This window comes from Dipteris shenzhenensis, chromosome 27 (genome assembly GCF_047967505.1).
Source record: "Dipteris shenzhenensis isolate YYH24624 ecotype China chromosome 27, Dip_SZ_1.0, whole genome shotgun sequence".
Classification (NCBI taxonomy): domain Eukaryota; kingdom Viridiplantae; phylum Streptophyta; class Polypodiopsida; order Gleicheniales; family Dipteridaceae; genus Dipteris; species Dipteris shenzhenensis.
Window position 1 is genome coordinate 30,898,003 of NC_141622.1, and position 25,700 is coordinate 30,923,702.

Genomic DNA, 25,700 nt, shown 5'->3' on the forward strand with positions numbered 1-25,700 from the left:
TAATTCATGATCTGCAACCATCTCAAAGGCAATAGATAAACGCATCGCCTCTACCCAGAGGGCCAATCAAAGATATCTCACATGGGCCATTCACATGATAGGGGCATCATTGTCACCAAAATGCCCATGTGATGGGCCCCTAAAGTTTGGTCAAGAAGATCCTTGACCATATTTTTTGGATATTTTCCCTTTCTTTCTTGGAAAGTGTGTCAAAGGGATGATGGGGATGGTGGATGACATCCACCAAATGGCTATGTGTCTCCATCATGAGAATCATCTAGCTTCCTGGATTTCTAACTCTTTCTAATCATAAAGGCCCTCATAGACATCATGGTCATCAAGTGGTAGGCACCATGCAGTGTAGCAGCTGGCCAATCGTCATGTTAAAAGTGAAGCCATCAAGTGAACTCCTCTTTATTTTCTATTTCTTTTAAATGTTGAAAATGTGTCATTATGTCGTTAGGATGTCCTTTCTAACAAGGTTGACATGTCATTGTTGAGTGAGGGGACCCTCTCTCTGTGTAACATTATTTTCCATATTCTATTGAGACATTCTCATTGCATTGGCTACATTCTTTGAACGTTGGGATAATTTTCTAGACAAAAGATGTTCATGATCAAATGATGGATCTCCACCACAAAGGAATTGTGATGACATAAGCTATAGCATCAAATAAAAGGTGCTTGATGCTTTGATGATTTATATAGGTGTTTTGGCATAGAAATAAATTGATGAGAAAGTTTTCACTTCTTGAGTTTTGGACCCTAACATCCACATGGAGACCAAATTTTCCCATACACAAACATGGGAAACAAGTGGAAACGAATATATAAAAAAAGAAGTGGAAGTTGGCATCAACTGACCTAGTTGAAGACAAGATAGCCTCTCTTGCTTTTCTTAAAATGATGACCCCTTCGTTCCCCACTTAGAACCCTGACCGAGTAGCTCTTTGTGAGTGATTAACAAGAGTGAGCATAAACTATGATCACTCTGGCAACAACAATAAAACTCTATGGAATCATTCCCCATCTTTTGTAGCATCTTAGATTTGGCAAATTCATAGACTCATCAAGGGCCTTGTGTTAGCTACTTTGATCATCACTAGTATTCTCAAGTCAACTAGATTGAAGGAAGAGCAAGTAATTGGAAGAATGGAATACCTCAAATTAGGAGCTAAAAACAAAACAAACACAGTTTTTGTTATAATTGTGTTTTAGAAGGTTGGATTAATGATAGCTTCTAAATAATTCCATTTTGCGATATTTGGTAAAGGTATTTGAATAGACTTTCACTTTTTTCCTCATAGCAAAAGAAATACGACATGAGGAATTATGTAACACAACATGCCTAGCTTTTTTGTGGATTGAAAAAAAAAGGTGGTCAAGTGCTATCAGAATCATAATTCTAAGTGTTCGAAATGCAATCTTCGTTTACTTGAAGCATGCTTGAAGACATTGTTTGCATAAATATTATTCATAAAGGGGGCAAGGAAAGCATTTAAAAGTCATTTTGATAGTATTGTATAGTGCAACTAAAATAAATAGAGTCACTTGGATACAGGAGCTGCTTGTTTTCTTAGCCAACTTTAAGTGGATAGAAGGATTCAACAATCCCCACCCTTCAAACCATTCCAATAAGGTGGCACTGAAGCCCTACTATATTATGTAAGAGAATATCACTCCATGAGGTAGATGGTCCTAAGGTTATAATGCTTGCAAATATTCTACACCATATACGATCTTGTTGCAAGTTGTATAGAGTAGTTCTTACTTTGAATGGTAAAGTCATCTTCACATTAATTATTATTTTTTGTAAATATAATGATTGAGGTCTTTTTTTACATCATACCAATATTGCAATTGTAAAGGATGTAAGTAGCGATAAAAGTTGACTATTAATGTTTTTTTAATTTAAAAAAAGTAGACAAAGTTTACATTTCAAAATTTTTATTTCTATGATTTCACGTATACATGAAGTCCAAAAAGCTATACAAATGGTAATTCCTATGACTTCATATAATCTATGAATGGCTATTGGAAATTAGGAAACTTGCAGCTTTTTGTGCACTTGTGGGAATGAAATGAAAATCATTGCATTGAGAGAGAGAGAGAGAGAGAGAGAGAGAGAGAGAGAGAGAGAGAGAGAGAGAAAGAGAGAGAGAGAGAGAGAGAGAGAGAGAGGGAGGGAGCAGGGAGGGAGGGAGGGAGAGGTCAAAACGGGGTTGGGGGGAGAGGATGCAACAAAAAGTAGTCAAATCTAAGGCCCAAAAAATAGATTGTCAAATAGTTGTGGCTCATGAACCAAGATTGTCAGATGTTCATGAATCAAAGCTTCCTCTTTGATACTCATACCCTGAGCTATATAAGATTTACAAAAAAACAGAGAGCTTAAAAATAGTTCAAAAATCATCAAAGCTGAATACATTTGAAATCTCCTAGAAAGAAAGCCTTCTTATGCTTCTCCCTAGATTTTCTCTCAAGCATCCTCCAACTAATGATTCTAATATAATTTGTGCAACATCTGGCGTGCCTATTGTGATGAGTAGTTGAACAGTGTATAGCGATTGAGTAATTAATGAGAACACAACTACCTACATAAGATATGTTGTTAATGGCTCTGCAAACAATTGATTCATTAGTTAGAATACAAGTACCTATACCCGATAAATCACTAATGCCTACGAAAGCTTTTGCTATGTACAGTTGAAAATCTTCAATGGTAGTTTATTTCAAGAAAAAATGTTGAATTGAATTTGGTGTGGGGTTCCTTTAATGTCTAACTGATATTTTGACAACAAACTTGTGTTTACAGGCTGCACAAGCAAGGTGTAAGTTGATCCCATCAACGCTTTTTGGTACAAGTGAATTTTAAAAATTTAGGTGCTCATTTGGCTTTTGGCCAAAATTTGGATGACAGTATCATTAAACAAAAAGGCGAAAAACATGTAGATGACCTTAAAAGTAGCCAAACTTTGTAGGCCCATATATTTTGATCTTGAACTCCAAATGTGGTCATAGCACGTATTAAATCAAATGGGAATGCATGATCCATATGAAAGTTGTTGCTTACTTAACCATTTAGTTAGGTATGTTTTTATTGAAGCTATGCTTATATATTAAAATCAAATCTCGGTGAAAGTTTTCAAGATCATTTTTTATGTTTCATAGTACTTTTTTATATATATTCTTTGGAATTTTGAAGGAAAAAATGTAAATCCTGGCGAAACTTTAAATTTTTTTGCATAAAAGTTTCAAATTCTGGTGAATGTTTCAAACATGTATTTTTATTAGGGCATACAAACTTTCGACGCCAATATAAAAGTTTATCTTCTTAATGAAACTAACTTGAAAAAATCATGCATGCATTTAGTAAACTCAGCTCTCGGTTGCTTTGTGATGAGCTTGGTGATGAACTTTTGGATTGCTATTACCGAGTCTCAATTAAGTTTGTTCAAATTACATAAGCATGGTGGTACAAGAACACTTTCTTAACACTTATGCATGGTGCATGATAAAAAGCACATAAATATGCATGTTTTATGATGCAAATGATATCAGAATCACTTTTTTTTTTTGAGGGCATGGCTATGACTAATATTAAGGCCTATTAAAAGTATCATATTCATTGGACACATATAGCTATATATATTTGAGGTGGCCTAAGCTAACATAGGTGATACAGGGTGTAACGGGGGTGATACAATCTAGGTGGTATGTATTGAGGATGATCTAGACTGATTTGGATGGTATGATATATGTTGATCCATTTGGAATGATCAGAGTTGATCAAGATATATCAAATGATGAGCATGAGTCTGAGTTGTTCCTTTTGGGAAAAAAAATATTGGATTTTGTGAAAAAAGAATGAAAATACAAATCCTTTTGCTTATAGAATTACTTGTTCAAGTGTATGTATAGCAAAGGCTTATCATAATAAAGTCTAGGAACTTATTGGACGTTTGTTTCAACCTTTTGTATCCTTGTTAGCCTTCTTGAAACTCTAGCAACTAGTTTTTAGGATATATTTTCCAAGACTTGAAAAAAAAACACACACACACATTTTCTATACTTTACAAACACACACATTGGTCCCCACACCCCTGCCCTCACTCCCCACTTATGATTTACACAAAATAAACCCCCCACCTGAAAGCTTCTTTTTAATACAATTAACCTTTGAAAATTTTCTTAGACTGTTTTTAATTTATTTAACCCTACTCCTCTTTCTTTTAGAATATATAATTTGTTTACATTGAATTATTTCCCCCCCTCCCTACCTCCTTGATTTATTAACTATTTTATTAATTATTATTAATCATACCCCCACACACACTCTTACTCAAAATTTAGTTTCTTAAGTAGATTGCCCCCTTCTTAGAACACAAACTTTGGCCCTAGACCTTCCCCTACCCTAGCCTTACCCTAAGCTAACAATGATTACTTTTTATCGCCAACCTTTGTGCTCCACCCACGATGCAGCCCCTTGGCTTGGCTTTTGCTTTTACTCCACTTTCATCCTCAACACTTGTTGTACTCTCTTCTAAAAGTGCATTTTTTGTACGTGAGGACGTAGCAAAATGCCCCCTACCTACAACACTTCCTTCCCTTCCACTTAAACCCCCCCTTAATTCATTAAATGATCATTTACATACCCACCCCCTTCTATTTATTTATTTTTTATGACACACACACACATACACACAACACAACCCTCCCTTGCTTCCACTTTTGACTCTCACTCACACATGCTAAATGTCAATTACACCCTCTTTTTTTAAATGAGGGTTTACTTATCTCCTAACTTTGAAACTCTTGTGGTTTACTTTAATTCCTTTTCCCCCCTCTTGCTCATTTAAATTTGTTATTTATGACCCCTTATTTAATTAATTTATGTAATTGTTTATTTTTTTTAATTTAGACTTTGTCATTTTTGATATAGAACTCTTAACCCACCCCTAATTGTCTCTTGGCATAATTCATACACTTACTAACAAGTCCTTCCTTGGCCTAACTCATGAGGGCTTAAACCTTGTTTGCATGCTTAATTTATTTACAACTCTTCCCCCTCCTCCCCCCCTTCTCCACACCATAGCCTCTCCCCTCTTCTTTTACTAGCTATGCTTACTTGTGCAAGCACTCTTCTACCTTCTCTATTGTGCTCTAGCTCGTGGCCACATATATGGGCGCACTCTTTGTCGCCAGCACCCTTATCTAGCTACCCCTTTCCTTGCTTGGTTCCAACTCGTACTCCTCGTCCATATTGTTTCCAAAGTTGATCTTTTTAGGTGTTGCTCCCCTTTTTTTTGGAGAATGCTTTAGCTTCTTTCCCCACATACTAGTTTTGCACCACCACCCTACCTTTCATGACCGTTCATTGCTTCGTTAGAGCGTTTTCTGGTTCCTTTGTGATTGTGCAAGGTTGATGGAGCGTGGTTGATGGATCCGTATTTATACACAAGACAAGCAACAGTTCACCTCCGGTTTTGGCTCTGTCCTCCTTCCATCGTCTTTACCTCTCCATTGCTTACTCCCCTTATACCTCCTCTCACTCAAGCTCTTTGCTTAATTCCTAGTTGCTCTACTTTTTTTCCACTACCGTCCTTCCTTGATGACAATCGATTGGACTTTCATTTAAAGGTGGTTCTCCATTCTTTTTTCTTCAATCCATTGTGTTTTTGTAGCTTCCATTGCAACAACTGTGCCATTGAAATCCAACTAAGGGCAGCTCTAGAGTGGGATTCCCAGATCACTGTTTTGCTATTTTGTCTCTCTCCCACCACAAATATCCTGCAGTTGCCTTTTGTTGTCAGCTACATTTTTCGGAGCAACATGACCAACTTTTGTGGTACAAGGATTTCTTTCCTTCAATTTGTTTTGATGCTAGCTCTAAAAAGTATACGCGGATCTCTCTACCAATCATATCAACATAATATAGTGATGCTGTTATCTTTTCAACTCATCTCACATGTACATTGAACGTGAGATCCTCTCCCTTGTCGCTAGACTACTTCTCTACACTTCTCTTGCTACGTTGGCTCCTCTCAGTTAGACCTATTGGCTCGTTCTTTCCCGCCTAGCTCTATTAGGCTTTGTTGCTCTTTGGTTGCACCTCATGGCTGTAAGCTACGGCTATTTTTTTGCTTCTCTGCTCATGGCAGCACTGCCTTCTCAGCTCCTTAACAACTCCCTTCTCCACTACGTCGACTGCCTTTCATGTTTTTATTTACCACGTGGCTTTTTGCCTTACTTCATGAGTTTATAAACTTATGTGTATCAACGCTTGGAGTACACACACACACACGCACGCGCACGCACGCATGCACACACACACACATACGTGCACGTGCACACACATGCATGCGCGCATGAGTGTGCACATTTGTCTACACGTAAGTGCATGTGCATGCACATGCATACACACATAATCAAGTTTAAATTTCTCCATGATAGAGTTTCACTCACTACCATCCCAATGCCTTGAGGTTCATATGAATGACTTCACTTAGGTCTCCCTACTTGTGAATGTAATGAGATATTAATTTGAAATCATTACTTAGCTACTAGCACTAAAGCGTTTTATGAAACTCTAAAATCCTACAAAGCCATGTGGCACATTCTAAGCCATTAGATAACTGGCCTATTATTGGTTGCTTATAGTAGCCTGTATACTTATAGTAGCTGTTAAATAACTGGCCTATTATTGGCTACTTATAGTAGCCCATATACTTAGCAACAGCTGGCCAAGCATTCTAGTTTGGTTATGAGATAATCATTTGGAATCTCCATGTTAACCTTTTATTTGGTTAGTAATTGCATATCTCTTCGTCTTCTTCCTATATCTTAAGCCAATCTAGTTCTCTAAATTTTTAGCATGCTTGTTTAATTGGTTGAGGAAATTTTTCCATGTCTGCTATGCCTTTGCTTATGAAATTTTGTAAGTTGTATCTTTGTTAGGTCAATGGAATCAAGATCACAAAATATTATCAATAAGAGATAAAGAGATTCCATTAGACTTGATGGAGGGACCATTAAAAAAGAGGCACAAAATGAGAATATGACAAAAACATAATTGTGCAAGGGATGTAGACATGGATGTAATATGATAAAATGGAAGTATGGCAAAATGAAAATATAACTAAGAACTATTTGATAAGGGATTAGTACATGGGGTCACATGTAAATGAAGGATACAAGAAGTCTCAATGCGCTTATCTACCTTGCAAGCTAGCTCTCTTGAGAAGGGAATATGATTCATGGGAATAAAATTTTCTATTTCTTAAGTAAAATATACAAAATCAATTCTTAGATTATATTTTTAGATGTACCCTATCCTCATCATGTTTTTAAAATAAGCTATTTTTGTTTTTATTTGTTGCGCCAATCCCCTTTCTCTGCATTATATGTCGTGTGCACCCACCCCCCTCATCTTGCAAAGATTATGTTTCTTGTATTGAAAAGATTACCATGACTCTACTATACCCATGTAGACCTTCTTGCCCAAAATGAAGAGTGATGGACATGGGTAGCATCAATGAATAAAAGCTTCACCTATTCTTCAATGAGTGATAAATTTTGAAAGAAACAATAAGAGTGGACATCATCAATGCATGCCCCACCATCATTCCAATCCACTTGCACCCTTTAAGCTTGTAGCCTATATTAGTTGTACTAAGAGTTTTGCACATTAAACTGACCCTTTTGCATAAATAAGCATTTAATTAGGGGGCTCATATGCGATCGACATGTAAAAGATGTTTATTCAATGTAATTAGTATCTTTGAATATATGAATGCAAGAGTCATATATTTGGATATGCCTCCTTAGCTGTCCCAAAAAAAAAAGGATTAAAATAAATTTTAATATCTAAAGGATAAAAAAGCTTAAATTGCTAATAGTTCCTTTCCAAAACATAAAATTAAAGAATAGGCAATGATATGTATTAGAGCCAAGTCCTTTCTCAAATGCCCTCTTGAAAAATTATAGTCCAATTGGTGATCCTTCACTTAGAGAAAATACGATCAAAATTACATATTTGATAAATTAAGATGGTATATGTCATCATGGATCATTTTAATAATTATCTATTCAATGTATAAACATGATATGTAGGGTATAATTAGGAATGCATTGACATTTTATTTTCTCTCTCATAGTTTAACAAAAACTCGTATACCTTTTGCTCAAGAAATGTAAATTTTGAGTAGAAAGTATCTTCCTCAAAGGTATACAAGTTTTGGTTGCACTATGAAAAATAAAATACAAGATTGTGAATGAATAAATTTAAAAACTCAAACATGTATTATTTATATAGCTTAGAAATTCTATTTTAAAAAAAATCATCAAGATCAATTTATTGGATAACTTGTTAGAATTCTTCTAATTAAAAAGTTATAATATGAATTGTAGAATTGTATAACCAATTTATTTTAATTTATCGTTCAAAGGTAAATATTAAAAGTTGATTTTGTGTCAATATATTACACATGTGGAGTAGAAATTAATATAATGTGAGTGACATTCTATCTAAATCTTGTGCGTCCTCACTCAACAATTTCAAAAACTAATAAAAAACTAAAATTTACTATTTAAACTCTAGATAAACTAAAATCATGATGAGGTCTTTTAATATAAAACTAAGAGTGAGACAAGAAGTATATAGGAAGAACCATTGATTTATATTCTATGTTGAGGTGGTGGATGATAGCGTACCATTTCTTTGAATCTTCTTTGAACGTAGAATAGTATATACTATGTTTGCAATATACCATGCATATGGAGTACAAATCAATATAATGTCACTGAAGCCCTACTAATTGATATTTTCTATAATAATTTAGTAAAAGCTATATCATATGTCATTCAAAGAATCCAAGAGTAACTTCTCTTTTTGCAAAGAAGAAAGAATGGAGAAAACAGTGTAAGTGACATCGAATCCAAAACATAGTCATAAGATACTTTGAGAAAATAAAATTAAGTATGATTATGTAATAAAGATTTCTTTTTTTTTTCCCCTATAAAAATCTAGCAAAATCCAACCATTTTCTTATAAATTTGAGGAATTTCTAGTTTGTATGTTGATTCAACACAACTAAGCATGTTATCGTCTTCCCTAGCATCATGTGAACTTTTGTCTTGCCACAATTTTTTCTCCTCTTTATTTGTCATGGACATATACAAAGTCATGTATTAAAAAAGGAATATATCCTAGGCTCCATTATTACGTAAGAGAGAAAACATCTACTTTTGTTATCTTGGTTGTTTGGATCTTTTCCATAGAATTCTTCTTGATAGACATAGATTTTTTTTTTGAAGCATCCTTTACATATTATTCCATTGTAAACCCACACAACTCTGCTATTGTAAACATTTCATTTCTTTCTTCCTTTCTCAAAGAAGCATTTACACTTATTTAAACTATACACTTGAATGTCACATTGCTCTTTATTAGCTTGGTCCAATATGACCATCATGTCATAAGATACTTTGAGAAAATAAAATTAAGTATGATTATGTAATAAAGATTTCTTTTTTTTTCCCCTATAAAAATCTAGCAAAATCCAACCATTTTCTTATAAATTTGAGGAATTTCTACTTTGTATGTTGATTCAACACAACGAAGCATGCTATCGTCTTCCCTAGCATCATGTGAACTTTTGTCTTGCCACAATTTTGTCTCCTCTTTATTTGTCATGGACATATACAAAGTCATGTATTAAAAAAGGAATATATCCTAGGCTCCATAATTACGTAAGAGAGAAAACATCTACTTTTGTTATCTTGGTTGTTTGGATCTTTTCCATAGAATTCTTCTTGATAGACATAGATTTTTTTTTTGAAGCATCCTTTACATATTATTCCATTGTAAACCCACACAACTCTGCTATTGTAAACATTTCATTTCTTTCTTCCTTTCTCAAAGAAGCATTATTGTCTGCCTTTTTTCCTATAAAGGTGCATGTCATGCCCAATAAATGCTATAATGTTTGGTTCATTTGAACCAATTTTTTCCAATCTATAATCCATATGAGAAATTTGTCACCCCTTGCCCTTATTGAGCTAGACTAGCATACTCCATGTGTATCCTTGCTAATTATCTTTTAGCTTTGACATCCTTAGCAATGGGTCTTCGTTTCCTAGTTTTAGCATTTCACCTTTGGCTTCTACCAATTTGGGTTTCACTTGTTGTAGTGGTTTCCCTTTTCATGATTACCATGGTCACAAGGATGCTCATGACCCTGATTATATCCCATAACTTTCCATTGAATAATGTATTTTTCACTAGGGAATTTGGTAATCAAGTCCATTGTTTTTTACTTTTTTCTAGAAATTTTTTTTCAGGAGTCCTCATATGATGGGGAAAGCTTCTTAGAATCTACTCCATAAATTCTTTATTGTTTAACCAATCTCTATTATTCCATCCCTAACTATCTTCATTTGTATCAAATGTTCCATTGTAGGCTTGCCTTATTCCATCCTCATTCTTGCCAATTGTGCTAGGTTCAACTTATTCGGCAATGGCTTCCCTCATGACAAATTGCTAATATTTTTCATGTTCTTAGCAAGAGATTATTTCAAGTTTAGAGGATTGCTAAGGTGTATGTGATAGCAAGCTCCAATAAAACACCCTAAAGTGATGCTTGAAGTGATTTTTAAAGTGGTTTTGGAAGGAGCAATTGTCACTTTTATTTGCCATTCAAATGTTGTTGTTTTTTGTTGTTTGTTGTAGCGAGTAGGTAGTTTAGTATCTGCCTATCACAAAGAAACTTGAACAGAAATGAAAATTTCATAAAAAATAATCACAAACTAGGTGGTGAAACTGCAAGTCCTTTGTCAGTCCCTATCCTGTCGACCCGATAGCTTAGCCCCCCCTAACCCTCTGATTGGAGGGATAGCCCTCTATCCCTCCGACTGACAACGTTAGTTACCTAATTTGCCACCCTAATTAATTTTTGTTAGCTAGCTCTCTCATCGATCTAATAGGCGTTGACCCAGTGCCATGAGGCCTTAAGCCCTCGATCTAAAGACATAGCCACGTAACCCACCAATTGGTGCCATCCATCTATCCCACCGACCAAATCCATATTGAACATCCCGCCAACCTGCTATCCCACCTGGATGGTGCACGCCAGATGGATGTTGTAGGCCTCTATCCCCGCATCTAAAGGGATGGATCTAGGAATGCAAAAATAAGGAAAAAGTAGGGATATAAGTGTAATCTAGCACCTAAAATTTGGGACCCCAAGCGGAGGTCCGAAATATAAGGAAAAAGTAGGGATATAAGTGTAATCTAGCACCTAAAATTTGGGACCCCGAGCATTGGAAAATGAAAAAATTTGCATGCAAATTGCATTGAAATTAAGCCCATTTTGCAAAAAAAATCGAGGGGACACACTCCCAAACCCCGTCGAGATGCTATCTCTAGATCTTGCCTTGCTGTGGTGCAAGGAAGCCACAAGGGGCTGCCACCCCTTGACACCAGGTCGAGGTGGACTCAACCTAGAATTGGGGCCTCAACTATTCCAATGAACACATGATCTTGAGATTAGGAAGAGTCCTACAAGCTCACCTTAAGCCTGAAGACAGTGCCTCAAATACAATCTTGTCAACCTCCATACCTAGTTTAGCATCCTTAGGGTCAATAAGCTCAAAACTTGGTTCTCACTTCTTGCAAGAACCATCGCTAAGTGAGTTTTCCAGCTTGGAAGAGTCCATGAGTAAGGATGGAGACATGGGTGAACCCTCTAGTGTTAGAGCCTCAGTGACTCTAAACTCCATCCCCAATGATCTCCACTCTCCTACCCCATCTACAAAAGCAACTAGATTAAGGGAAACCTTTTCCAACATCATGGGAAGGTTTGGATTGACAGACCCAATAGAATTGCTAAACCCATTTGTTGGACAAACTAGGGCATGACATAGACTCTATTGCTAGCCCAACCACTGATGTTAGAAGCAATACTCAGGGAACCAAGTCCCATTATGCCTTTTGGAAATCAGTCCCCATCGTGCCAATTCTTTAAGGATAGAAAGTCCTATGGGGACGGATTTGGCCCCAAACTCCCACAAGAGTCCCAAATGTCAGAACAAAGGGAACAAAGTCATAACAAGGAAGGTCCACAAATAAGAACCCCCACCTCAAAAGCCCCAATGTTCCCTCCTTGGCAACAGTAGGCCTAGCCTGGTGACCCAAGTCACAATGCTAATGCCTAGTGGGTCAGGGCCCTCTAATCCCAACTTGTGCCATGGAATCCTTCATCACAGGACCACCAGTGTACAGGATAGGGTCCACCGTTCCATAGCCTCCTCCTGTACTACAAATGGTCCTTAAAGACGAAGCTTTGAGAATCCTAGTGCAAGCGCTAGGAAGGGGGGTTGTCCTAGGTAAAAAAATGGCTAGGTGAAAATAAGTAGTCAGTCCTCCGCACAGTACACTTAGCAAAGCGCATCTACATTAGTCCAAGGGCTCCTTGGTCTAGAAGATAAGCTACAAACACTATGGAAAGTCAGTACACCACTAGGCATCAACACAACAAGTCCCATCAATAGAGCCAAAATAGAATAGGGCACCGATTTATTACTCCTAAGTTAGAAGGGTCTTGAATTTGAGTTCACACATGGACGGCAAGCCATTCTCCACAAGCAGCTCTAGAGGATGCATGCAACTATAGGGTGAAGGTGATGACACCAATATGGGTTCGGATGAGTTTCTTGTGACCCTCAAATATTTTTCCCACATTCCCTGTCTAACACCACCATTAACTATCTAGCTGAGAATCATCCTCTTCTCTTTATTTTGCCTTCCACTTTTTCCTATTACTTCTAGCCTAGAAGCCTTTCCTAGATCCAGATGCTACAAACCTCTTCAACCATAGTCCTCATTTTAGGAGTTTGTATAATGTATTATCAAATTCCTCTAGATGTGTTCGATGACTCAAACAAAGAGTGCTCTAGATTGCACCAAAAGCTTATTAACTTCAAACAAAAGCCACAATGCTGTGTAATCCATCAACTAGGCTCAAAAGAAAAGCTCCTATGAAAATAGCATGAAAAACATGGCATGTTAGAAACATAGTCTGATGAGAATTCCATATATATCCCACTCAATTCAAATATTGGACTTATAGAGGAGCATGATAATACATTAATACTAACACGAATCCCACTAGGATCTTACATAAACCCCTACTAACAACTTTTTCCTAAGAACTTACCCCTTAGATTTTTCTCTTTCTTTTTCTTCTTCCTTCGTTGAATGGTCACAAGTACTCAACTCGACTCACTCAAACCATGAGGTGCCAGTTCTAGAAGAATCACTCATCCATACTTCCAACAACAATTCCATAACAAGGATCCACCACATCCCTTTGTTGTAATGTAGCAAAAGAAGATTCAGCCCAATGCACAAGAAAGACTAATTTGCATGATCTTCATTAACAACACTCCAACTACCAATGCCTTTGCACGATCCATGGGATTGGATCAAGAATAGCAAGGGGGGCATGTTAATAGGCATTGGTCATATTAACAGGTCTAGCCCATCCAAACCCTACGAGTTTTGATCCACAAATGCCTTGGTGCCATATGGGCCCAAGTGGTTGGAGAGAGAGAGAGAGAGAGAGACAGAGAGAGAGTGTGTGTGTGTGTGGTACAAGGAATAGGGTTGGCCCTTGATTCAAAAGGTGACATGTATAAAAGGCCAAGTGATTGACTTTGGTCTTCATTGTTGGTAAACAAGTTTGGAATACAAGCTTCCTCTTCTCTTCCAAGAGTGTTTTTGGGTACTCTCTTGTTTCCTTTGTAGTGCCTTTGTGTTTGCCACTCCATCCCCCTTCATTCCCCTCATCTCCTTCCCTTTCCTCCGTCTTCTCCCCTCTCCCCTTTCCCTCCTTCTCTCATGGAAACACATTGCATACACTTGTGGAGCTCATGCTTTGCATGCTCTCACAAGGAGTAGCTTGGACTGGAGGCTCCATCGACATTCCTTCAAGATCCCCATGACACGTGAGTCACCATCGAGACTACGCAGATGTGGTGCAGTCAATAATGGACATGCATGTTGATAGCATGCCTCTTCTAGACCTTTGTCATCATGAGCATTCTTCATTTCTCCGGTTGTGGTTCGAGAGCTCTCCATGAGAGTCGCAAGGTGTGACCTTTGGCAATAGCTAGAAGATGTTGGAAGGATTCGAAGTGGCCTATGAAGATTGATGTTGCTAGCAAGCTAGCTCATGGATTTCATTCATATAAGCATTGGTGGAGTAGCACGTACTGAATGGTAGAAGGTAGACAGTGTGAGGGTTGATCAAGCTTGTGTGGCAAACCTTCTAAGTCCTGTTTTGCTACTAATGGTAGACAGTGTGAGGGTTGATCAAGCTTGTGTGGCAAACCTCCTAAGTCCTGTGTGGACTCTTCATACATTGCATGTGTAGCTAGGTACTCTTTCAAGCCTATGTGGCTTTCGTGTCCATCAAAGCGTGTGGCATTTATGTCATAGAGTCATGTTGTGACTAGTTTAGAGAGCTTCTATGGTTGTAGTTCCTTTTATTTCCAAGCTTAGAGTGCTTTTGTGGTTGTAGTTCTAGTTACTTGCAAGCTTTGTAAGTTGCAACAAGCCTCGTAGGGCTAAGCGACATATATTGTGGATTATGATAAGACCTGCAATCACCTAAATGTAACAATTGGTATCAGAGTACATCATACTGCTTGGAGTTGAGTCCTTATGCTTAGAAAGACTATACGAATAAAGTCACTAGTAAATCTTGGAATTGCAATTCCAAAGAAACCGAGGAAATCTAGTTGAAGGAGGAAGCTTCCTCTTTATATATATTGGTCGAACTCTGCTATCAAGGTCTTCTATCTTAGAGCCATGGACACATGGTCTAAGAGTTCAAAGTTTGGTCCACCTAGAACATCCATTGTCAGGTTTGATGGGAGGAATTTCCCTTACTAGCAGCTCTTTGTAGTACAATTTCTTCTCATGGAAAAGGGCCCATGGGGGGTTGTTTTTAGCACTAAGAAGAAGACAAACAACAACCAAGGCCTTGAAAAAATATAGGTGTGGGTTCTAAAGAATGAGAAGGTCCTGGGCTACCTGGCAGGGCTTTGGGCATAGAGTTTTTTCATCATGTGGATGTCTCAATGGCAACAGCCTAAAGTTGGAGTTGAAATGTTCGATTCATAGGTAAAACATTCAAAAGTAATGCTCAAGCAGGAGCTATTTGGACTCAATATGGGTGAAGGAGATTCTCTAGCAGTATACCTCAATGAGATGCAATTGATTATGAAACAAGTCCATGCAATGGTGGTATTCGTGAAGAGGCATGGAGTGGCAAGAAGCCCTCTTACCACATATGTTTGGGTGTGAGGCATATGCATGTGCCAAAAGAGCTTCGAAAGAAGCTAGAAGTCATGATGTGGTCTTCAATGAGAATAATATGCATGACACCCATGAGGGATTTGGAAATGAGGAGAATCACTTTCTAGGATGTGAATCCACCCACATATGCTGATAGACATCAAGATGTCCATGCACCAAATGTGCAAGAAATGGTGCCACCAGGTACTCCCATAGGTACACGATCAAGGGCAGATGATGGATAATCTATTAGTGGAAATGATGAGCCAAATGTGGCTGATATGCAAGTGGGACATCAAGTTGAAATTCCCTTGAGAAGATCATCTAGAGTGTCGAGACCGCTTGAGAGATTTGTTCCAGGGGCAGACTATGTGATGCTTACTGATTTCAGGGAGACTTCTTGCTACAAAGAGGCTATGATGCACAAGGATCAGCGCAAGTGGAAGTGTGCTATGCAATTAGATATGAATTCACTCATGAAAAATAATACTTGAGACTTGGTTTCTTTGCCATATGGAAAGAAAGCATTGCCATGTAAATGGGTCTACAAGATGAAGGTCACAGGTGATGATGTGCCTAAGTACATGACCCGTTTGGTTGCTAAAGGGTTCAAGCAAGAGAAAGGTGTGGACTTTGATGAGATCTTCTCTCCGTTGTGAACGGTATAGCCAGAAGGCTTTGAAGAAAAGGGCAAAGAGAATTTGGTTTACAAGTTGAAAAAGAGTCTCTATGGCATTAAGCAAGCGCCTAGAGAACGGTATCAAAAGTTTGATGCTTTCATTCAGTCCCAGGGTTTCAGAAGAAGTGAGATTGATCACTGCCTCTACACTAAAAGGGCTAAGAATAATAGCTTGATACTCTTGGCACTTTATGTGGATGATATGCTATTGGCTAGCAAGAACACTTACGAGCTAGATGCATTGAAGGCCAAGTTGCATGAGGCCTTTGACATGAAGGATTTGGGACCTGCAGGTCATATTCTTGGTATTTGCATCACGCACAGGAGTATGCTACAAAAGTGTTGCAACATTTCAATATGGATGGGGGGAAGGCAATACATACCCCATTGCCTCCATATGTGAAACTGAGTCAGGAAGATAGTCCCAATCAGATAAGGAGAGGGCCATGATGGCAAAGGTTCCTTATCCATTAGCGGTTGGGAGTCTTATATATGTTATGATAGCTACTAGACCGGACATTGCATTTGCAGTGGGAGTTGTTAGCTGGTGTATGGCTAATCCAAGAAAGAGGCATTGGGAGGCAATTAAGTGCATCATGAGGTACATGAAGGGTACCAAGGAGATGTGCATTTGCTTTGGCAAAGGAGAGATGTGTGTACTTGGGTACACAGATTCAGACTATGCAAGGCATGTGGATAGCAAGAGATCCACTTCTGGTTATGTGTTCACCTTTGCAGGTGGTGTAATGTCGTGGATGTCTCACGCATAGAACTACATTGCTTTGTCTACCACAGAGACCGAGTATGTTGCAGCCATAGAGGGTTGCAAGGAGGAAATATGGCTTAATCGGCTAGTGGGGGGAGATTTGGGGATTCATATAGGTGTACCAATATTGCATAGTAATTCCATGAGTGCTATTCAGTTGGCATGTAATCCGGTCTTTCATGCAAAGACCAAACACATTGAGGTCAGGTACCATTTTATCAAGAAGGTACTTAAGGACAAGTGCATAGGGCTTATCAAGGTTCATACAGATGATAACCCTACAAATATGCTAACGAAGAGTCTACCTAGTCAGCAGTTTGAGTATTGTTGTGTATTGATGGGCATTGGATAGTATGCCCATTGGTTGTTCTCCCTTAAAGGCACATTGGCCTTTAAGTGGGAGGTTGTGGGGGTTAAAGGCCATTGTACCTTAACCATGGTTATGTAGAATACTCAAACACACATATATATAGATGACATAGAAGACTAGGGTGTTTTGCACCCACCAAAACTTGTGTGGCTCTCTCTTTCACCTTCTTCCATTCCACTTCCGTTGTTGAGATCTCTCAGTAAAGTGGGGACGGCTTGAATTGAATAAAGGGGGAAGGGGGAGGGGTAATAATTAGTATCACACGGGGGGAGGGGGAGAGCTTGAATTAAATAAATGGGGTACGACGAGGGGCATTAAAGAGGGAGGGGTGTGTGAGATTGGGGAGGGGGGACCACTTATGAAGGGAATTAAGGAGGGGGGTGGGTGATTATTTATAATACTATTATAAGGAACGAGTAGCATGACCTATCTATGATGGGTTAGAGACCCGCTCCACCGGGTCTAAAGGTTGGGATTATAGGATCCCTTTCATTTCAAGGAAAGAATTTTAAGATTTCGTTTATTAATATGTATATCCAATGCTTCTTAGGGAATTTTAAAATTGGATCAATGTGTGTGCACGTGCACGTGTGTGTGTGTGTGTGCGCATGCACATGCACCTCTCCTTCTCCATTCTGTTTCCAACCTTGTGCTTCCCTCTCTCCTAGATCCCCCCTAGACCCTTGCGCTATACAACACCTCTCTCTTCCCCTACACATTGATAGGCACCGATGGCTGGGCAATCGATTGAAACAATTGGAGGCGAGTTTTTTAAAGATGGATGGGCATCTCATTACACACACACACAGTCCATGACCATTCCTACGTGGCTATATGCATATGTACACACACACACACACACACATACTTGTATATCACCCATGTGTGCACATACTCAAGTGTATGTATGCTCATGTACATGTGTATGCCTATCTGTCTACACATGCATATGTGTGTGTTTGCCTGTGTGTGCACATAGGTCATGGTGTGTCTACACACATGTGTTGAGTCTTTGGGCAGGTTTGAGTGTGCACATCTCTATCTACATGTGCATGCGGTCTATGCTTATGTATGTGTATGCATGTAGATGTACATGTGTGTGTATCTTGTGAGATCTTGTGTGTTTACTCACCCACACAAACAAAAACATACACACAAAGAGACTACACCATATGTAGACACATATAGACACACTCACACATGCCTAGAGAATCAACATACATGTATAGACACACCCTCACATGTATATGCATATGTAGATAAAACACCTCCATATGCACACAGATATACACACATACACGTGAAAATGTGCATGTATATGGACACTTGAGCATGTGTGTAATTTTATGTGCACGTGATATCAATGTGCATGTGTATGTATTTGTGTGTACATGTACTCACGTATGTACATGCGTGTGGTTGGACACATATGCATGCACATGCTTACATGTGTCAACTCTATGTTAGACTTATCCATTCATGATGTACATGTGTTGAGTCTATGTTAGACCTATCTCTTTGTAGCCTACACACTACTATGATCTAATTGTGCATTACATACTTTCTTCCTATGCTCTTATGTATATACCATTTACTTCCCTCATAGTCCTCTTCTGCTAGACTAGGAGAAACCACCTCTGTCCTTTCTGTATATTTCTCATCGCAATCCCCTAAAACTTTGATGTTCACACATCCGAATCGACTTCTCTCTTTGAGAGTCCGGTTAGAGCAACTTGCAATGTGGATATGTGGCCTAGTTCACCTCAGGAATATCTGTATCTATTCACCCTTCTCATTATGAATTCTTTCTCAAAGGTGATTAGGGGTCATCTCTTTCATTGCAAGCTTTTGCATCGCCATAGCTCCCTTCTCTTCTTCTTTTTCTTCCTTGAATGTATAGTATCGCCATTGCCATAGCGCCCTCTTCTTCCTTTCCACCATTGCAATTCCCATATCCATCTCCATATTCCTACATTTTTAAATCTCCATCGCCATCACTCCATATCGCACCACACAATTGGCATCCCTGTAGCTCCTCCTGCAATTGCCACTGCAATCTCCATCACTACCCCCGGCGTTGCCATAGCTACATCCCCCATAGTAGTAGCTAGAAGATGCACCAACAATAGTAGCATTATGATGTAGCCACTTGCAGTAGGAGGAGGAGCAACAATAGCATCAAATTTGGGGAAATCCCAGTCCTCATCTCCTTCCTCTACCGTCTCCATGGATTGTAGCCCCTCTCTGGATTCCTCTCCTCTCCTCCCCTTGATATATCATCATCAAGATCATTGGCATCGCTGGTAGGTCTATCCTCTCCCCGAATCCTTCAACAATGATAACCATAGGGCAATCTCAAGCTTCATGTCATTCCTTCATGATGGAGTTTGCCATCGAGCTTGATCCCTCCCCTTGATTCTTCTCCTCACCCTCTCTCCTCGACACCTCATTATCATCATCAAAGGCATCTTGTTGGTGGGCATGTTCGCTCCCCCAGTCCCCTTTTTCTTCCCATTGTGTGGCCTTATTAGTTCTTGAAATTAGCATGAGTATCGATGTTTTGTAGTAGACCTATAAAAGAAACATCGAGACTTGGATCGCGTGTGTGTCTAAGTCTTTTAGGTCACTCTTATTAGTTCTTGAAATCAGCATGAGTATCGATGTTTTGAAGTAGACCTATAAAAGAAACATCAAGCCTTGGATCGCCTGTGTGTCTAAGTCTTTTAGGTCACTCTTATCATAAAGAAAGGCAATGTGAGTAGAGGCCTTCATGCTGGAACTTAGTTGTGTTGTAGTGCCTAGGCAATAGCAATTGATGGCAAGAGATGTGGGTAGTCGGCTACACTCTTCACTGAGGCAAGGAGGGGTGTGGTGATGGTAATAACTTTGGGGCAATCTCAGTCCTCATCTCCTTCCTCTACCCTCTCCATGGACTGACCCTAAGTGTCACTTCTCCCTCGATTCCTATCCTCTCCTCCCTCCTCATATATCATCATTAGGATCAATGGCATCGCTGGTAGGTCTGTTCTCTCCCATGACCCTTCAATAATAATAACAATGGGCCAATCTATTTATAAATTATAGTATATTCTACCCAGCATATTTATATTTATATACTCATGTGTGTGTGTGTGTTACTCTCTCTCTATATATATATGTATGTATGTATGTATGCATGCATGCATGTATGTTTGTGTGTATGTATGTATTTTATCTCTCTCTCTCTCTATCTCCTCACATGTCAGTTGCATTTACTCTATGTGTTAACATTTACTCTGTGTGAACTACGTGTCAGCTCTGTGGAGTCCAGAGTCTGTTAGATTGCTACTAGTCCAATCTCCTTGGCTATGAGTTGGCCTATGGTGGGCAAACTCTCCTGCGCTACAAAAGGTCTGTCTGTCTGTCTGTCTCTCCCTCTCTCTCTCTCTCTCTCTCTCTCTCTCTCCCTCCCTCCCTATCCTTGTCCTTGTCCCTGTTCGTGTCCGTGCCCGTGTCCATGTCCCTCTCTCTCTCTCTCTCTCTCGCTACACACACACACACATGTAGAGTATAATATAAATTAGATATATTATATATTATGTAATAATATATTATGTATAATATTATATAATACAATATTATACTATAATATATATAGTATAATGTCATATATTATTATATTATATTACATTACTCTCCCCATCGACACACTCCTGGTAGCTCGTAGTCCTTGACAACATGCAATCCGATCACCAGTGTGCACTCTGTGGCCGCCGGCGCACTATCAGCAACTCTACCAGTGCACTCCCCGACGCACTCGTCTTTGTCCACGGTGCCATGCCATGTGGGTCGGGCCATGTAAGCATCTGTGGCCTAGTGGCAAGCTATCTGGCCATGTGTCAGGCTACCACATCCCCTAGTGCATTTACTCCCTAGTTGTTGGCACTACTCACGTCATGTCACCGACTGCACCACATGTGCCACATGTCATGCTCGTGCCTGCTGTAGCTCGTAGTCTGCTCCCGAGTCCTTTGTCATAGTCCCTTCTCTTCACCACGTGACGTGTTGGTGCTTCGTGTGAGCCCCCGCCTTGCCCCGTGCCACAAGCCTCTTATTGCGCTGTTGATGCGAGTTTGTGCCACGTGTTGCTGTGGCTCCCATTTCTACCATTTCTCAAGTGCATTTAATCTCTGGCCTCTCGCAGTGCCCCCATGGTTAGCACATGTGTCCTCCACGACCAGTCTGCCACTCTGCCCTCTCGTAGTGCGATGTGGTGCTCCAACCTCCCTCCTCCTCTCCCCAAACCTCTAGAGCTCCTCCTCTCTCCCGGAACCTCCCTCCTCCTCCCCCGAACCTCTAGAATTCTTCCCTAAGCCTCCAAATCCTTGCCACATGGCTAGTTTGGGATTAGTCTCCTTCAAGAAGGGGCATATATTATCACATTTTATAGCTTAGTGGTAGGGCTCACGCATGGGAAAAAGAAGGTTTTGGGTTGGAATCTTTTCTTGAATGTTTGAGGAAGCCCCCCTTGGATATAGTCTATGCATAAAATGAGTTAAAGCCATGGAGAGACATAGCTTAATGAAAGCATAAATAAATTAAGCCACATATGAACATAGGTTAATTAAGCCTCCATCAATCAAAACTAATTAATGAATGGATGAATAGAAAAAATAATCTTTTTTTCTATCTTTTAGAAAAACAAGAGGCTCGGGTGCCTACAACATTGCCCTTTTTTAAAGAGACTGTACTAGCTTGTTTTCTATGGGTGTTGCTCAAATTACAAAATTTGTCATCTATTAAGTTCTTAGGCATGGATTTGGGATGTGATGTGGAGAGATGCTCTATTGCTCACCCCTAAAGAATTATCTTTGAGCTCCCTCGGCTATGGCGTCTAGTTTCATCCCATCCAACCAAGTGTTATGAATCCCGTACACTACGAAGAATGGACCCATATGGAGCTTGCTAGCAGCTCTTCCCCTCCTCGCCATGGTCTTTATATCATTCATCCCAGTTAACGACTCAGTGATCCCCAACCTCTATGGCTTGCACTCCGTGCTCCTCGATTTGCCCTTTGACCTTCATGTGCTCACTTGACCAGTTCATTACCTTATTATACGATTCCTAAACAAAATAATATCTCATAGTTGGGGCTTCGGGCCTAGCTACATTATGGCTTTGTCCCTACTAGGAAAAGCTGTACTTCTGTCTAACTTCTCGATGTCCACGATTGGAGCCGAGGCTATAGACAGTAGCACCTGCCTATCGTCAACAAGGAGCTCACTATCGCATATTTTTTGGCACGGCAACGTCACAGACTTGCAACTTGTATGCGAGAAAAACACTCTGATTTTACGGGTGAACAAAAAACGAGCAGCAGCAAGGAGAAAAGAGAAAAGAGAAAAGAAAAGATGAGGCGCCGATACCACTTATAAACCTACGATCCAGAAAAGACGAAAGCTCGCATGGGTACCACATATGACTACTCTCGTGAGAACGAGCTCCATGGCTGCCAAATGTCTGAAAACCCAAATTCCAAGGGAAAACTAGATCGTTGCTATAGCCCACCCCTTTAAGAGGGAGTGCTAACAAATTTACAAAGAAGAAAATAGACATCTTATCCAACAAACACTATTACACATCATAGCAACCAATCAAAGTAAAGTTGACCACCTTGAAGTTGGCGAGTTTTCCATATTAAAATTTCCAGCTAAGGGCGGCAAATGTAGCCGCCCATATCCGGCAAACATGAAGGATTTGAAGTACGAAGATCGATTGACCTTAAGAGAGAGACAAGTAAAAAGGCCGATCTGGATTTGAGATTGGTCTAAGCAAGAAGGATTTGAGGTAGATCGATTGATCTTTAGAGAAAGACAAGTCAAGAAGGATGATCTGGTTTTGAGGTAGAAACAGAAAGATCGATTGATCCCTAACACCCACACAGGGAAGAGATAAAAATGGAGATCCCAAGCTTCATGCGCTCCTCATTGCAAGCTTAGTATCAAATAGCTCAATCTTCAAGAGTAGCAATTGCATTGCAAGCTTTGTACATCAGCAAGAAGGACGATCTGGATATAGCTAGAAACAGAAAGATCTGTGCAAGAGAGTTTCACCCACTCAAGGAAGAAGATCTGAACTGAGCGACACACACAGATCCCAAGCTTCACGCCTTCCTGAAATTGCAAGCTTAGCATCAAGTAGCTCAATCTTCAACAATAGCGATCCCTTCGCAAGTTTTGTTCAACCCAGTTCGTCAACAATGCAGGCCCTTACGCACAACCATGTCCACCTCTTTCGAGATTATCGCAAGCTTATCTTGCTACTTTGTTGCAATTCAGGCTCATCTCCAGGTCCATGGCAGCGCATTGGCGTGCAGCCGGCCCTGCAAGGCAAATCTCGAGCTCACCATCGCCCCGTCAGAGGTAAAGGCTCGTTCGAAAAGACCTAAAAAATCCTCACTGTATTCGAGAGAGGGCTATTCTTGAAGCGATTGCTTCAGGATGACTCTGCAAAAGCCTTCTTTTGCCCACTTTTGCGTTCAACAATTGCCCATGATGCAGATTTCCGCCATCTCAATCATCCATCCGTCGCCTTAAGCCGCAAAGTTCTCGCATTGGCAGCTCCAGCATTGAATTTGTTGAGAGAAAGGATGCTCGTTGCTGATTTTGCGATTGTGGGTGGTGCTACTGCAGGCTTGCGGGGAAGGTGGCTATCATCACGGGGGCTGCAGGAGGCATAGGCAAGGCCACTGCCAAGCTGTTTGTGGAGGAGGGCGCTATGGTGGTTCTTGCTGACGTGGACGAGCCTGGAACAGCATCCTGCTGTGAGGAGCTCGGCCAAGAGTCCACCCTGGCATGCCCTTGCGATGTCAGCAACGATGCCCATGTGGCTGCCACCGTGGCCGCCGCCCTCTCCAGATGGAACCGCCTCGACATCATGTTCAACAATGCCGGTATCGGTGGTGATCCCCGCGGTATCCTCACTGGTTGCGCCAATTGGTCCAACTTCTCTAAAGTGGCTACTACAAATGTCGGCGGTGCTCTCGCTGGCCTCCATGAGGCGGCCAAGCACATGCATGCCTCCGGTCATGGAGGATGCATCATCAACATGGCCAGTGCATCTACGATCCTCGGACGGATCGGACCAATCTGCTATGTGGCATCCAAGGGCACCATAGTCACCCTTACGAAAGCTGCCGCCTATGAGCTTGCCCCCTTAGGTATCCGTGTGAATTGCATCTCACCTGGAGCGACTCCCATTCCCAAGTGGTTAACCAAGTTTCAAGCTCAAGGCTTTCAAGGATCCTCACTTGCAGACATCTCTCGAGAGCTCCATGAGCACCTACATTTCAAGGGTCCTCCTCTAACAGTTGATATGATTGCCCAAGCAGCCCTATACATTGCAGATGATAGATCTAGCGGCCACATGAGTGGCCATGACTTGGTAGTGGATGGTGCTCTTACTGTAACAAAAGAATTCGATGCTTTCACATTTCTTAAGAAAAACAAGAGAGAGTGATTTTTTAGCAGAAACAAGTCATAGAGTTGCATAGACCCGTACTTCATGAATTCTTTTCTTTTTTTTGCAAAACTCCCTCGTATTTTACCCATGCCTCAATTGAGTATCTTTGATTAATGTTCTCCTACATCAAGGCAACACTACAAAAGAGTGGATTCATAGAAAGAGATGTAGAAGGTATTCACTTGAACTAGATACATTTTATTTCAATCAACATTTAAACATTCTCTAATTTTTTGCAAGCCCTTATTCATAAGAACACTTATGTTTCTTTGCGATACGTTAGCCTCATCTATGTGGATTCATATGTTTGAATCATGCCTTAGCTTGCTTTTGAGCTTGTGTAAACATTGGGTACAATGCAGTGAAACCACTTGTGAGAGAGAATCCTATGGGAATGCCTTTCGATTGCTTGGGCCTCACCACCAATTTGTGTCTTAAACACCATTTTGACTTGTGAAGAATAGGAAATCCATTAGATTGATGGTATTAAAAAGATACCAAAACATGAGAAACCTTTGACAATAACAGAGGTGATGGAAGGTACCACTAGATTTTCTAATGATCTCCAAATTTCTAGTTATAGCGAGACATTTCTGAACCTAGACTAAAAACCTGTTATTACAAAAGAACAAAAATCTCAAAAGTATTAACAAAATTATAGTTTTTTTGCGGAATAAAATATTGTATATTATATAAAAAGAAAAGTCGGCCTCAAAGAGGCCATTACAGAGGGATTAGACAACTTTCTACTTTGCTACCCACAAAGCACAACAATTCCTCACTTAGACTTTTGAAGCAAAATCTCAGTGAAACTCTCTAGTTCTTTATACCATGCCCTTGCTCCGTAGCATTTTTTGAAGACTAACTTGCTCTTGGCATGCCAGATACATCCAATTGTATGGGTCCTTATAATCTGCCGAACTTTGGGATTGTCCTCTTATATCACATCCAGGTCTTGTCTTATGATATTGGGAGTTGCTATATGGGGCATAGGATCTGATGCCTTTGCTTTATATGGGTCTCAGACTAC

General features: G+C 39.9%; 1 protein-coding gene across 1 annotated transcript; it reads left to right on the plus strand.

Annotated features, from left to right (window-relative positions):
• The first annotated feature begins 23,503 nt into the window (after nucleotides 1-23,503).
• On the plus strand, nucleotides 23,504-24,667 carry LOC147884156 (borneol dehydrogenase, mitochondrial-like). Its single transcript, XM_087398156.1, has 2 exons — nucleotides 23,504-23,571; nucleotides 23,842-24,667. Exons 1-2 carry the CDS (start codon nucleotides 23,504-23,506, stop codon nucleotides 24,665-24,667), a joined length of 894 nt encoding a protein of 297 aa, XP_087254282.1.
• The last annotated feature ends 1,033 nt before the right edge of the window (nucleotides 24,668-25,700 follow it).